Source organism: Candoia aspera, chromosome 4, assembly GCF_035149785.1.
Source record: "Candoia aspera isolate rCanAsp1 chromosome 4, rCanAsp1.hap2, whole genome shotgun sequence".
Taxonomy (NCBI): Eukaryota; Metazoa; Chordata; class Lepidosauria; order Squamata; family Boidae; genus Candoia; species Candoia aspera.
The window spans coordinates 100,060,361-100,076,349 of NC_086156.1; the positions used below are offsets into that span (position 1 = coordinate 100,060,361).

At 45.0% G+C, this 15,989-nt stretch overlaps 2 protein-coding genes across 2 annotated transcripts; one reads left to right on the forward strand and one right to left on the reverse strand.

Annotated features, from left to right (window-relative positions):
* Window positions 1-3,180: 3,180 nt before the first annotated feature.
* On the forward strand, window positions 3,181-9,177 carry GRWD1 (glutamate rich WD repeat containing 1). Its single transcript, XM_063301220.1, has 7 exons — window positions 3,181-3,435; window positions 4,469-4,586; window positions 4,839-5,007; window positions 5,104-5,317; window positions 5,411-5,553; window positions 7,260-7,457; window positions 8,543-9,177. Exons 1-7 carry the CDS (start codon window positions 3,207-3,209, stop codon window positions 8,852-8,854), a joined length of 1,383 nt encoding a protein of 460 aa, XP_063157290.1. The 5' UTR covers window positions 3,181-3,206; the 3' UTR covers window positions 8,855-9,177.
* An 838-nt stretch (window positions 9,178-10,015) lies between these two features.
* Window positions 10,016-15,755, reverse strand: TSEN34 (tRNA splicing endonuclease subunit 34). Its single transcript, XM_063301221.1, has 5 exons — window positions 15,688-15,755; window positions 14,101-14,357; window positions 13,197-13,365; window positions 12,144-12,398; window positions 10,016-11,063 (listed from the first exon to the last, which is right to left on the reverse strand). Exons 2-5 carry the CDS (start codon window positions 14,347-14,349, stop codon window positions 10,876-10,878), a joined length of 861 nt encoding a protein of 286 aa, XP_063157291.1. The 5' UTR covers window positions 14,350-14,357; window positions 15,688-15,755; the 3' UTR covers window positions 10,016-10,875.
* Window positions 15,756-15,989: the final 234 nt, after the last annotated feature.

Below are 15,989 nucleotides of genomic sequence, written 5' to 3' on the forward strand. Positions count from 1 at the left end.
ACCACCTCAGTTTATATGTCCTGCTTGAATTCAGAAAATGGATCTTTAAAAAAGAAATTGGGGAACACTTGTGAGAGACTAACAAAGCATATACATCTGTACAAACTAAATTTCATAAATCAAAGGGAGTTAAGACCTGGCTTTGCCACCTCGCTTGGGGCAAGAGGGAGGACAGTAGATCATGGAGGTGGCTGGTGCTGTGACGTGGCCCCTGTAAATTCCATCATGATCATCTTGGATTTTATATTTTATATTTTATATGTTATATGTTATATGTTATATTCTACATTCTACATTTTCTATTTATTATATTATATTGTATAATGAATTTTTATTCTTTTATTGTAAGCCGCCCAGAGTTGTCATTGAACGAGATTGGGCAGTGGATAAATTTAATAAATAAATAAATAAATGAGAGTTCACTCCTGGATAAACTGCCAAGATTGAAGCCTAACATAAACTTTATGGGAAAGAGAATAGCTATTCTTTAGATCAGTGTTTCTCAACCTCAACAACAAAATGGGTGGATTTCAATTCCCAGAATTCCCCAGCCAGCATGCTGGCTGGGGAATTCTGGGAGTTGAAGTCCACCCATCTTAACGTTGATAAGGTTAAGAAACACTGCTTGAGATTTTGCTGGAAGTTAGAAAAAATGAGCATTTTTTTCCATTACTAACTATACATTCTTGTAATAGCAGCTTCATTTCTAAGAAAATAATGGAGTGGATTTTCAACTTACACAGAAAACACATCTTTCAATGAGGAAACTGTTCTCTCTCTCCAAAATATCTGAAAATTGTGGTTGTATAGGGACACTCTGTACAGTATATATTCAGAGACACCTATTCCTCTGTTGCTGCTTGTGTGCATTATGAGGTTTGAAGCTTCTTGTGTCATCCATTGATGTAGTTTGCTAATTTTGTCTTTCTGTCCAAATGGTTTGTACACATGTAAGAAACCTTGGCAACCCTTGCCCCTTTGATTTGGGCTTTGCTGTTGGACACAGAATGATGACCCAAAAAACTAGCCCTTCGCTTGTCACATTATATAATTGGCTGCCTCGAGTCAGAATTGCATTTATTTATTTATACATACATACATACACACATAATTTTCCATTCAAACTCAGAGAACTGGCTCAGAAGAGAGGAAACCACTGCAAGATGATGCTAAAGCAAATAGAGAATTACTGGCGTTATTAATGCAAAATGTTTAGCTGGAAACATTAACAGCTGAGCCTGAGAAGAAACGTCTCAAGTGGGAAATACCACAAGCCATTCAGCAGCCCTTTTAAACCTAATTGATATGGCTGACCCGAACTCTCCGTTACCATGGAGATTAAACCAACTGCACTTCTCGGAGGTAGCTAAGTTGCAGTGGAATCATCTGCCCTTTTCCAAAATGCCGTTTCTTGTCTTTGCCCACATTGAAAAATGGCCTCCTTGAATAACTATCAGATTCTTTTTTTTTAAATAACTTTTTTAAAAGATGGCCGCCTACTGCCCTTTTCTAAGATGGCGGTCTTCCAAAATGCGGCAGGCACCACCTGCCCATAGTCACGATGGCGGTAGCGCCTTAAAGGTTTTGAAAATAAATCGAAAGTATTCAGGAAGGACAGGACGATACAGCATCTGTTTGAGCATCGTCCTGTGCTTTCCTTGAGCAAAGATATCCACTATGCGAAGAGTTTGCCCTAGTAAATAGGTTTCTCTCTCTTTTTCTTTTACGTCTGCTAAAAACACAGCCTTCAAAGTAGATGTACTTCCTTGAAAGTCTTAATTGGGATCTCGGGAGGGAGGGAGGCTAAGCGATGCTTACACGCTTTATTCCCCTTCTCCAAAATTTATAGACAGCCATAGATTAAATTCAGAGCGATTAATTCCGGGGATGGGGAATGAAACCCACACGGAGACCCGCAGGAAACGGAGAAACAGCGCAGGAACAGTTGCGGGGGTGGGGCGCTAAACCGCGTCTCCCAAACTGAACGCGAGCGTCAGTGGCCCCGCGATTCAGCTACGTGGCTGGGTCGGAAAAGCGTTTTAACGTTTGTCCGCTGCAAATCGAACTCCAGCCCGTCTCGACTTACGAGGCCGTAAGAGGCGGCGGCCGGAGAAAGAGGAGCTGCCGCGCCGGAGAAACGCCGCCCCGCGCCGGGCTGCCAGCGATGCCCGCCCGCCCTGTTGGGGCTTTGCGCGAGAGCCGCCTTTCAGCAGGCAGGCTCTTCGAAGGGTGCGAGGCGTGGGAGCCGTGGCCACGCCCGGACCTAGCCGTGGGCATTCACGGGTGATTTGAAAAACCCCGCCCGTCTAACGTTACATGTTTTTTTTACATACAAATAAAAATATATACCTGTGTGTCTGTGTGTGTATGCACACACTCTGTGTATATGTGTTACATATAATAATTATACGTGTGTTTTATATATATAACATGCATGTGTGTGTATATAGAGAATACTACACATTACATATATGTATGTATGTATATTTATATTAGATATGACATATGTCACGTTATATATATATATATGTTATAGATTATATTTTTGTTTGTATATACTGTATATATTAATATAATATATATAACAATATAGAGAGATTAAGTATAATGTATTTTACTTATGTGTGTGTGAATATATATATATATTAAATGCCGTTATAAATATATCTATATATAAAAATATATAATCCATATATATACACACACACATATATACATATATGTGTGTGTGTGTGTGTATATACACACACACACACACATATATATAAAACATTTATATCATATCATATATCATAGCATAGCATATCATATTCAGTATATACAAACACACTCTCTCTCTCTTCACTGGCAACAAATTCGCCACTTCAAAGGACTTTCCACAACTCGGGGACTTAAAAGAGAAGATGCGCCTCACCTTCCATTCATTGCACTGCCTGCGTTAATCCTGTTTCTTAGGAAAAAAAGGAAGATAGTATTTCCTTGAAAGAGTTCAACAAACCTTTGCATCTCTTTATTTGACATATGCTATTAATTCAGAAGCTAGTCCTCCCTTTAAAGTACTGTAGTCTCTAAACCTTTGCATCTCCGTAGTCTGAATTCCATCTCTATCCTGATTCTTATTCTTAAAAGCTTCGTATCTCTACGTTGTTCGGGATTCTGAAGTCAAAGCGCGACGTGACTAGCCAGAGCTTGTGCCCTTTTTCAAGATGGAGGAATCCTGCACGTGGGAGAAGGAGAACCCCGCTTCTAGCGGCAGCGGCAGCAGCAGCAGCAGCGATGAAGTGGACGATATGGATATGGAGGAAAAAGAGGAGAAGAAGCAAGGAAAAGCTCAAGGAGGGGCTTATGTGCCAGGAAAAGGTCCCCCACCAGCCCCTGGAGAAGAGCTGGTGATGGACGAAGGTGCATATCGGCTCTACCATCGCGCAGGCACGGGTAGGAAGAATCTGGCCGTTCTGACGTTAGATTGGAGAAGGACGCGATCGCGGGCCAGAGGGAAGAGCGGGGCGTGTGCATCGCTAGTAATGCAAACCGAGAACTAAGATTGGGCACTTGCTAGAAAGCTAAACGTAGGAATTTAGTTTAGGATTTTTGTTTAGGCCACAAAAGTGTTGGTGATAAATATGTCCATGGCCCTACTGAGGAAACTGTGGAACTTAAAATATTATTTAGCTGCGGGGGGTGGTCCAGAACTGATTATAGTTTCCCCCGTGCAATGGCCTTTAGATCCGTTGGACTTCAGCTCCCATAATTCCAAGAAAAAAGTTTGTGTGGGTGTGGGTGTGGGTGGTTGGTTGGTTGGTTGGTTGGTTTTGGATTATCCTGGCTGGTAATTGCAGGACTTGAACTCCTGAGCATCAAAGAGGGATCAGATTGGAAAAGGCAGTAATAGAAGTTCCATTTAATCCCTAAGTATCAGGTAGAGGGTACAGTAAATGCTTTCCAAATGCTTTGGAATATATAGACCATGGTTTCTCAACCAGGGTTCTGTAGAAGCCTAGGGTTCTGTGAGAGGTCACTAGGGGTTCCCTGGGAGATCATGATTTATTTAAAAAATTATTTCCAATTTGGGCAACATCACATTAAAGAGGTAAGTCTCATTATTTTTAGTTTAAGAACACTGTTAATGCATACATACAGGCCTACCCATGAAACTAATATAATAATTCTGTAACTTCTGGCCTATATTTGAGCCTGAATGTGCAGGGGTTCCCTGAGGCCTGAAAAATATTTCAAGGGTTCTTCCAGGGTCAAAAGGTTAAGAAAGCCTGATACAGAAATTGCATACAGAATCTGAGAGCTCTTTTGAAAGGCTACGCACCCACGTGTGTTTGATAAAATACAACCAAATGTTTGCATATTACAAAGGAAGATGAGGTTAAGTTATGAACAGGACAGCAAAAATGAGATGTAAAAAGCTAGATAAATGGCCCAGATAAATGAGGTCCTTCTGTTGCTGTCTCTTCAGGGGCTCCTTGCTTGAGCTTCGACATCTTGCAAGATGGCCTTGGAGACAACCGAACCAGCTATCCACTGAGCCTTTTCCTTTGTGCGGGAACGCAGGCTGAAAGTGCCCAGGCCAACAGGTGAGTGCCTGGGATGGGTTGGTATTGCAGGCTAAGCTGAAATCAGCTGAATGAGCGTGAAAGAGAATCTTCCCTCGCCCGATACCTACCAGAGGTTTTTGATGTCAGCTCCCTTCCTGCCCAAACCGGTATGGCCCATGGTGTGATGGGGTCGAAAATCCAGCACAGCTGGGGGAAGCTAACCTGATTTTATCAACCTATTTAATAACATCACACTTTTTCTCCTCCCTCCCCCCCATAATAAACCCACAGGCTGCTAGTGATGAAAATGTACAATCTCCATGGGACCAAACCAGCTGGCAAAAATTCTTCTGGATCAGAGAGTAGCAGTGAGAGTGAAGGTGAAGATGAAGATGAAGAGAAGAAACCCCAGCTGGAACTGGCCATGGTTCCCCATTATGGAGGGATTAACAGAGTGCGGGTATGGAAGGCTTCCTGCTGGTCCTTCTCATTTTTGCTCCCTTTGATAAAACTATCTGCACCTAAATGCTGTCCTGGTATTTCCCTTTTTTGATAGGTGACGGAGCTGGGTGAGACCCAGATAGTAGCAGCTTGGTCTGAGAAAGGGCAGGTGGATATATATGATCTTCAGTGCCCCTTAGTGGCTGTTTCTCACCCCCAAGCGATGACACACTTCTTGCGAGAAGAGCAGGCCAAGATCAAACCCATATTTTCATTTACCGGGCATATGTCAGAGGGCTTTGCCATGGACTGGTCCCCCAAGAAACCAGGTGATGGGAGAAGGAAGGGAAGGGAAGAACAGGTACAGGAGATGAGAACAGATGGAGTTTAGTTCAGGATATTTTGGATCTTGTTTGTTGTAGGCACTCTTTTGACTGGTGATTGCAATAAAAATATCCATCTGTGGACACCCAAGGAGGATGGCTCGTGGTTTGTAGATCAGCGGCCTTTCACAGCCCACACAGCATCAGTGGAAGACATACAGTGGTCCCCAAATGAAGCTACAGTAAGTTATTTATGACTTAGTCTGTACAAGTTTGCAAATAATCTTGTGTGTAGGGAGGAGGATGTTTCCATAGACTTTAATCTGCTTTAAGAGACACCTTAGTCAAAAGACTTTTAACTGATTGGTTAAGCTGTTGTTTCCCAACCTTGGCAATTTTAGGATGTGTGGACTTCAGCTCCCAGAACTCCCTAGCGAGCATGGTCTAAGCCTTTGGTCCTGTAGATTTTATTTGGGAATAAATACAACAATACAGTAGGACACATTTTTGAGTAAGAATGCATCACTGTGCTGCATTATGTTGTAGTTTTATTTCCCCCTTCTTCCTGAATAAACTTCCTAGTACACACCAAGAAGGTGCAGTTGATATGGGCCAAAAATTAGTCTATCTTATTGTCGTATAAAACGAATACCCTAGTCCACTGGAATTAGTGGGCATAGTTTAAAGATGTTAAATTAAGGACTAACTACCAGAATCAAGCTCAATTTTTTTTTCTTTCATTTGTGTGCAATTTGTTGTTCCACTCCACAGTCTGTTATCAGAAATCTCAGATTCTGCACATGCTTGAAAAGTATTACGTTTACAGTATAAGAAGAAAACTACAACCGTGTGGTTTTACATCTGGGGGAGGGGAATGGATTTAGATTAAGGGCGGGATCCAAACCTTCACCTTAGCCAGTGGGCTTGGATCGCATAGAAAGTTTAAGTGACATCATAAAACAGGTTCTGTAAAGCCACCCTCCACTGACATTACACTGATTATTCCGTGGGGAAATCCATCCAGCATGTGCTTTCCATAACTGGGGAGGACATATCAGATGAACTAGCTCGTCCTGGAGTCACCGAACGTGATCTCTAACTGGGAACATGCTGAATACCTTCTCCATCCTTCCGCTGCAAAGGAAAAACATGGCCATGAGCAAGGAGTTCTAGGGCCTGCAAGAATCTGGGGAACGATGAAGGAAAAGAGCAGCAGAAGAAGGCTACCCTTAAGGCTTTCTGGGCGAGTTAGATCTGCACGCTGGAAGTTTCGTCATCACAACCTTATGTATTGTTTTCTGGCCTGTGTATTTCATTTCTGGCCTATGTATTTGAACATGGACATCTTGTCATACATAGTACAGGTAGTCCTGATTTACAACTGTTCACGGGTGCTTTATAGCCTGTAAAGCACTTCCGAGCGTTGTAAAATGTTGCACCACTCCCCTGCGGTCCAATGATCGCATTTGGGGCACTTGGCATCTGGCTTGCATTTACAACCAGTTGCAGCATCCCATGGTCACATAATCATGTTTTGAGACTTATTTGCCATTTTCCAGAAAAAACTGCCCATTGAGGAAGCTGGATAAGCTTAACAACCGTGGTGATTCGCTTAACAACCGCTGTAAAAATGGTTGTAAAATCTGGTCCGGTCACGTGGTGACTCGGCTTATGACTGCAACAACTTACAATGGAAATTCCGGTCCTGATTGTGGTCATGAGTTGAGGACTACCTATACTACCAACCAATGCAACTGGTCTGATTTGGAACCATAGGGCATCATCAGTCCTAGGAATAAGTTCCAAAGGGGGAAATGGACAGGGTTAGGTGTGCGATGGCCTTTATAATGAATGTTCTTGAATATGCTGCAGAGAAAGCCCGTTGCAGACATAAGAGGGCTTAGCCCCTCATTTTGAGAAAGAAATGCTTATTCTATCCACGGGTTAGGTTTTTGCTTCGTGTTCAGCTGACACCTCCATCCGGATCTGGGACATACGGGCCGCGCCGGGGAAAGCCTGCATGCTGACCACCAGCCAGGCACACGATGCAGACGTCAATGTGATCAGTTGGAACCGAAATGAGCCCTTCATTGTCAGTGGGGGTGATGATGGGATCCTGAGGATTTGGGATCTGCGGCAGTTTCAGGTGAGCCAGTGGATTTCTGCAGTCAGATGATGTAAGACTTACCCTGAGGCATCTGGTTGGTTTGGGTCTAGCTTAGCATTGTGTGGGAATACAAGTACTATAAAAATGATTTATGGCTTAGAGCAGTTTTTCTCAACCTTGGTGGCTTTAAGGTGTGTGGACCTCAGCTCCCAGAATTCTCTAGTCAGCAAGCTGGCTGGAGAATTCTGGGAGTTGAAGTCCACACGTCTTAAAGCCGCCAAGGTTGAGAAACACTGGCTTACGGCATGGACCAAGAGCCACACATTCCTCTTGTGACTCCCCCCTCCCCCCCCCCCGACAACCACAGCAAGCGCATGCAGTACAAAATCTGACCTCTTGAATTTGGGAGCTTACTTGTAGTTGCCACTGTACCTATTTTGCTCCTTAAAACTCTCAGAGTGGGCCCCAGCCCCACGCACTTTGGGAGTATGGCTCTCAACGTCTCAACAAAACGTGGTGTGGCCCTCAAGCTGACAGAAGGCACATTCTTGGCTTAAGTGTGCTGTGTGCTCCCAGAGTAACTGATTTTTTTTTTAATGAACTGTACTTCAGCAAACCATGGCTTAGTACAGCATGCAGGTAGTCCTCACTTAACAACCATTCGTTTAGTGACGGTTCAGACTTACGATGGTGCTGAAAAAATTGACTTACAACCGGCAGTCACACATACAACCATTGCAGTGTCCCCATGGTCACATGATCACAATTTGGATACTTGGCAACCAGTTCACATTTATGACCGTCGCAGTGTCCCGTGGTCATGTGATCACCATTTGTGACCTTCCTGGCTGGCTTCTGGCAAGGAAAATCAATGGGCAACCACATGATTCACTTAACAACCACATGGTTTGCTTAACCCCTGTGGTGATTTGCTTAATGGCCACCGCGAAGGAGGTTGTAAATCAGGTCGGATTCACTTAATGACCACTTTGCTTAGCAACCAAAATTCTGGTCTCGGTTGTGGTCGTTAAGCAAGGACTGTGTGTAAGCACCCCCCCCCAATTGTTCCTTGTGATCTTTGGCTTTTTTTACTCAGTGCTACAGCGGTCATCTTCTTCCCACAGAAAGGTTCAGCTGTTGCCACCTTCAAGCAGCACACCGCACCCATTACGTCGGTTGAATGGCACCCCACCGATAGTGGCGTGTTTGCTGCCTCTGGGGCCGATGACCAAGTCACTCAGTGGGACTTAGCTGTGGAACGTGACGAAGGAGGAGAGGCCGAGGACCCAGCCTTGGCTGCCATCCCACCCCAGCTGCTCTTTGTTCACCAGGGAGAAAATGATATCAAGGAGCTGCATTGGCACCCACAGTGCCCTGGCACCCTCATCACCACCGCCCTGTCTGGGTTCAACATCTTTCGAACCATCAGCGTCTGAGGGGGGCTTTCAAACTTCAGCTGGCATTTGCAGGAGGGGTCAAAAGAGTCAAGACAGTGGCCACCCCCGTGCAACGGAAGCCCCGCCCGCCCACCCTTCCACACGTTGCACGTGCAATCCATGCACAGAGCAGCTCTGATTCTGCTTTGAGAAAGAGAAATTCAAAACAGGCTTTGGTTTTTTTCATGTCTATGGAACTGCCCCAATGAGTGTATTTCTGTATCATGTATCTAGTATATCCATCATGTGCACTGGGAAGGAAGCTATTTTGAAATAGTTGCAAAGAAGAATGTGTTTCAGTATAAATTATTTTGGAAGTAAAAGCTCTGCAGTCAATCATTCCTGAGCTTGGGCTTTTGAGGAAGAGCTGGGGTGGGCGCATTAAAGCTCCCGTGCTTTGTTATATGTTCAGAAATGCCAAGGCTGTGCTAGAAGACATTTGCCTAATTTGGGAGAGAGAGAGATCCTCGGAAGAGAGAAATGGGCCTCCTGCTGAAAAGCTTTTACTTGATACAGAGGGCAAACACTGGCTTTTGTGCGTTGTATTTCCACCCTTCGCTTAGCCATTAGGTTCAAGCTTGTGCTTCTTACAGCACGATCCCTTTTCTCCTATTCATACAGAGATGCAAAAGGTACACTTTAAAAAGATCAAAATGTCTTTTATGTTGCTGCAGGAGTGCTGCAGTATCCAACCTGTCTAGATCAGCTTTTCCAAGCTACTGCCCTGGAAATGTGTTGAGCAATGTCTCTCCTTGTACGCACCCAGCAGGAATCATGGATGGGAGTTGTGGTCAAATAGAACCACAGGTGGTCAACTTGGAAAAACCGCCTTCAAGCAGATCTGCCCTCCTGATCTTGTGGACTTCAGCACCAAGTGACATGGAACAAAGGATTGTAGGAATTGTAATCCAAGCTCCTGGGAGGCCACTAGGCTGCCTACCCCTCTGCTGTAAAATACCTGTTCTGTTCACACAGATCAGTGATGGTGAACATGAGACATTTCTGATATAGTTAACTGAGAGCAGCCCTTGTTCGTCTGGTAGGAACTACTACGAGCTGTACTGTGGTCATGCTTGAGATGGGCAGTGACAAAATTTGAAATATAAATAAGTACTTCAGCAACATTTTAAGGACATCACATTCCTAACCAGCATGCACACAAACAACAAATACTGGGGGTGGCTATGGATTCTTTTATAACTGATATGCGTAAGTGTAACGGTGATTATAGGTAGTCCTTGGGTTAAGACCATCCATTCAGCGACCACTCAAAGTTACGATGGCGCCGAACAAGGGGTACTTAAAAACTTAACAGCTGTTGCAGCATCCCTGTAGACACACAAGATTCAGCGCTTGGCAACCATCTTACAGTTATGACTGGCAGCATCCTGCAGTCACATGTTCACCATTTGCAACCTTCCCTGCCGGCTTCCCACAAGCAAAGCTGATGGGGAAACCGGCAGGAGGTTGCAAGTCGCTCCCACCGCTTTTCTGCCTGCCTGCACTCCATAGTGCCCACCTGTTGCACACACCTGCAATACCCACCCATGCTCTGTAGCGCCCACCTGCCCACAGCTCTTGCCTGCCAGCCTGCTTGCCTGGGACTCCCACTTCTTCCCATGTTGCAGTCACGTGATATCCTCGCTTAACGACCTGCACGGTCTTGGGGTTATGACAGCAACAGGGACTGCTGGGATTGCCATTGCTAAGCAATGCAGTCACGTGACATTGCACTTTACAACAGCATCACTTAGAGATGGAAATTTCGGTCCCAATCGCCGTCAGAACCCAAGGACTATCTAATGTCAACAAATTTCCTCAGTCCAGATGTACTGAGACTGCAACTCCCAGAATTCCGAGTGCTTTTACCCATGGTGGCTGAGAATTCTGGGAACTCTGGAGGATGCTGAGCTGATGAAGAATACGAGAGAATTGTTCTTGTCAAAGCATATCCTAACAAGTCCAGACCTCGCCACTGTCGGAAATGCGAGTCCTAAGACCAGAGCCTTTCCTCCCTGTTCTCACTGCATCCCACTCCACCGCAAGGATGTATATGCTACGGTGCCGTCCTGGTCCACTGAACAGAGCAACACAGTCTTCTTGACGTTGGTGCCAAGGCGTCCAGCACTGATGATGTCACGCAGAGAGATTGGCACCTCTTTGGGAAAACAGAGTGCGATGTAATGGGCGTGGAACCTCATGGGGTCACCTATCAAAAGAGGAGAGTGAAGAGTTAGCGCAGCAGTAAGGCTGGTCTCTCTTCAAAGAGACATGGGGTCCTCAACATTGCCTCATTACTCTGTGTCCTAACAGTCAGGAATCACGCTGAGACGAGGAATAGGTCTCTAGTGTTTATTGCTGCTACATAAGACAGAAAATCCTAACAAACTGAAGAAGCGTGGGAAAAACCCAGACAGATAAACCCCAAAAGTTAAGGCGGGTCTGATCTGTGTCTCTTTGAATGGCTGCTTAATTCCTCAGTACTACGCATGCGTTTTCCCCTCTGGATAGAGGCCCCCTCCTGCTCACCATCAGTACTCATGACACTCTGGAAGAAAACCTCTTTTATATACTTCCCATCAAGAGAAAAGCAGAAATTGTTCTCAGATATTTACCCTGCCAGGAAAAACACTGGAGCAGTTTGCTGAGGACCTCTTCATACAGTCTGCACGTGCAAACCCATTCTTAAGATGCCCTGGGGAGGCCCAGTTAAATAGGCAACTTTTAGTATCCGGAAACAGGTAAATTAATGAAAGAGAGGAGGTAGGTGTCCTTTAGCACACAAGCTTTGGGGAATCATCTACTATGACCATGTCTTTGACCATGTCCGCTAGAAGAATATGAAGTCTTGGCCATCTGGAGAATGCCAAATTCAGGAAGACTAATAGTAACAGTCTTTGAGGAAGCCTATTTCACTCCATGTTTGTAGGACAGCCTCCCTATCTCCCATTCCCACCCCAATGTTCTTTTCGCTTTTCCTGTCTGTACAACTCACATACAGAATGAGAGTATCGTAATAAGCCATAATGGGGTTCTGGCTTAGCATGTTGTTGTTTACAATCCTTGGGTGCTGGGTGATTTATAGCTCAAAAGGTTGTGTGAGCCTAGGGTATTGTGGCTTCACACTTGGGCCAGTGAAGGGACACCTGTTCAGCTGTATTTAACTTCCCTTCCTCAGGTATAGAAAGCTTAAGCCATTATTCTTCACTTGAAGAGGCTCCCTCAACAGACTCAGTACTGCTCCAACACACATACATTCTTGGAAAGTCCCTGAGAAGTTTGCCTCCACCTGGATAAATGAGGAAGTCGCCCCCAAATTTGCTCCCAGTTGTGACGTAATAGCCTCGTTCCCAGAGGTCCCTGAAAATGCAGTAGCGCATCTCATGGTGCTCTTGTCCAGCATAAGGCCAGAGCTGGGCTGCTACGTGCCAGTCTACTTCCTCTTCTTGAGTTATCTCACTCCGTTCAGTGGGCAGCTGGATCATCATCGATTCTTGGGGAAGTACAAAACCAGAACCCGACTCTGCAGGCTGTACAAGGGGATCTGGAAAAGGAAGAAGAGGTGATCTGATTTACTTTTGCACGTGAATGTGTTTAGTAAATGAACAGGCCTCCCCACAGACACAATAGGCTAAAAATAAAATTTTCCCCAGGATACAGCTGAACCGAAGTCCCTAGAATTTCCTCCTTATATTTTTCTCTGCATACAGAGCGGGTTTTTTTTTCAGCCAAATATGGAAAAATAAGAACTTGCCACGCTATATAAATAAAATCCCACTTTGCATGCCCAGCCGTCTGCCACTGTAAATTCAAGGCTACCAATAGTGACATGAAACAGGAGAAAGCGTGGGCAGAACTGTAGAACAGGAGGTTCTATGGTATTATTAGTAGTAAATACCCACAGCTAAATTTAATCCTGGATCTACTGCTGTTGTGATTCAGAGAATTCTCCTGTGAATGATATACCACGCAGCTCATGATGCTAAGAACTGCCACACCTCAAGAGCGTAGGTGGGGGGCAGAAATATTCGGGCATCTCAAGCAGACTCCTTGGAACATCCTATCCCAGGGTTCCTCAACCTTGGCAACTTTAAGCTGTGAGGACTTCAACTCCCAGAATTCCCCAGCCAGCAAAGCTTTGCTGGCTGGGGAATTCTGGGAGTTGAAGTCCTCACAGCTTAGAGTTGCCAAGGTTGAGGAACCCTGTCCTATCCTATCCAAGCACTCGCTTCTTTCCAGCAATGGAAAAACGATTCAGGATTGACCCATGGTTTCACAGCCTTTCAGGGTTTCTAAACCCCAAATGAAACCTAATAATGGCCAGATATACACACTAGCTTACCGCCTCCTTCTCCCTTCCGTTGCCATTTCTTTGCTCGGCCCTGGGCTATACGGTCTGCAAGAGAGTCCAAGACAGCCTTCCTCTGTTTTGCAGAGAGCCTCAGCTGCTCCTGGTAGTTCTCCTCTAGCTCCATCTCATAGGCAGCCACTTTCCCTGGCAATAAGGGATCCTGGAGGCACAAGGCAGCAAGCTCAACATTGGCAACCCTCCAGACAGGTTGGCCATGCTGGTTAGGGATACTGGGAGGGGACAGGATTGGCAAAAGCCACCTAGAACAACATCCCTATCTCTGGGCTCCAGAATAATCCAGTTCAGAGCTCTAAACTAAACCCCATCTTATCTGCAACCAAGCGAGGGACCTCTTTATACACATATACAGTACACAGGATCATACATGGGAAAATTCACTGCCAGCTGAAAAGTGACATGGGCTTTACTGAAATCACTTTCAGTATTTTTTACTAGCCTTTTTCCCCCAAAAACACAAGAAAACTTTGGAAAGTTATAGGATAGTTCCTCTCGGCAAGGATAGTTCCTCTCGGCAGTTGGAAATGATACACACCCATTAGCATTCCCATACTTAATTCTGCTGCACACATAGGCCAGGAAGAGAGACTATAAAACACAAAACCGATGCCTACTTCTTGGATTCTATAATTGTGGAGTTATAATGATATCTGAACTCATTTTAGATGAATGCACAGCCTCAGGAGGAAGGGGAAGGAAAAAGGGACATGGCTGTTGAGAAAAGCTAATACTAAGTCATAATTTTGTTACTGGAAGAGATTAGAGGAACGTCTCAGAAACTTGCAGACTATTGATCTATACACTCTGCAGAGTTTGGGAACAAGGGAGCATATCCTCCTCTTTTAACCCAAGAATCAAGGGCTGATTAAACCATTACCTGGCTCTTCCCATCATCAAGGGACTGGGATGTTGGGCTCTTAACCAAAATTGCCAACCCCTTTTCCAATAACAGCCGAGCCTCCTCAGGGAGCAACTCCAAGGGCAGGCCAAGCCGCACATTCTGTCGTGGTTTCCGAGGCAAAGCCCCCACCAGCACACCAACAATGCGATGTTCCTCCCGGATTCGCCACACATCTGCGTAGTTCCACACAAAGGCCTTTCCCTCCAAGAGGTAGATTCGGATCATGCCTGAGCCTGGAACATCAGAAGAGGATCGTGGTCACAAGCTATTCCCATGTCTTTGGAAGGGTGGAAGGCTCAGCTGTTCCTGGGGATTTCCTGGTCAGCTTGCAGCCAGATGGCCATTTTTAACACAAACAAGGACCTCAAATTCTCCTTTCCACTAGAAAGCTCACTAATGGGGCTACTGGTGACCACTGCAGTCTTGAGACTTTTGCTAAGGTGGCCTTCAAACCTGGGCTAGGCTTAGCTACACTGGAGTCAGTTGTTCTCCGTGTTGCCTTGTCAAAAGTTCTTTTCTGAGAAATAGGGAATAGATATTTCAAAGGGAATCCATACATCCCACTAAGGGCTAAGGGCAAACTACCGGTAACAGTCTTATGGATGATGGAGGAGGAGGAGGAGGTCTGCAGCTAGATTGTCCCAGTTTGCACATTTACTGAAACTGGGGCCCATTGAACTTTGGGGTCTGACTTCTGATAAACTGTTTTTAAGATTGTGAATATATTTGTTTGTTAGCCATTTTCCAAAATCAGTCAATTAATCCCTGCATCAGCTCCAGCTTAGATGGGACTTTAGTAGACTCTGCTAAACATGCGGGGCACTCTTTCCTTCCCCATCTCATTGCCATCATGCAAAGAGCCTTACCCACTCACCCACCAATAATCCAACCCACACAAAATGCACCAGATTGGGGTAAAAGTACCTCCCCAATTCCTGTAAGAAAATCCCAGAGCCTTAGTCCCTCCAGTCTCAGCTCCAACTCTAAACTCGGCTATGCTTACAGCAGTGTTTCTCAACCTCAGGAAGTTTAAGATGGGTGGACTTCAACTTCCAGCATTCCCCAGCCAGCTGGTTGGGGAATTCTGGGAGTTGAAGTCCACCCATCTTAAACTTCCTGAGGTTGAGAAATGCTGGCTTAGGGTGACCATATGTCCTTTATTATAAAGGACAGTCCTTTATTTCAGAAAGCAATCCTTTAGATTTATTTATTTTTCAAAAATTCCCTTTGGTCCTTTAACTTTTACGGAACAAATGGGACCACTTAATGCACTGCCTGACTGCAGAAATCCTTTTTGACACTTGCTTCTTATAACTTCATAGCTCTTTATGCTTTTCAGGTGTTTTTCTTAGAATATGCATTTTTGGAAAGGTTTTCTTGGTTTTGCTCTTGAATCCTTCTTTGGAAAGCAAAGTTAAAACATAATAATAATAATAATAATAATAATAATAATAATAATAATAATAATAATAATAATAATAATAATTTCATCCTTACGCATCTCTTTCAGGTTTGCCCCTTTTTCAGGACTGTCTTTTATTTTTCCCAAGAAAAGATGCTCACCGTAGCCAGGCTCCCCTCTTCTTTCCCGTTACTGCAAGCCCCTTCCGAGCCGACAATGCTGGCTTTCCGCCCCCGCGCACCGCAGAGCCCGGCTCTCTCTCGAATCCCGCCCCCGCCGAGATCCTCCAATCGCCCTTTAGCCGCCGGCCGAGCGGGTGACGGATGTTTCCGCGAACCAATACGCAAGGCAAGAAAAGGCCACCGGCTTGCTTCGAGAGGCAAAGGAGGGAGCAGACGAAAAAGGGAAGTGAGCGAGAGAGTGAGCAGACGAAAAAGGGAAGTGAGCGAGAGAGTGAGCGAGA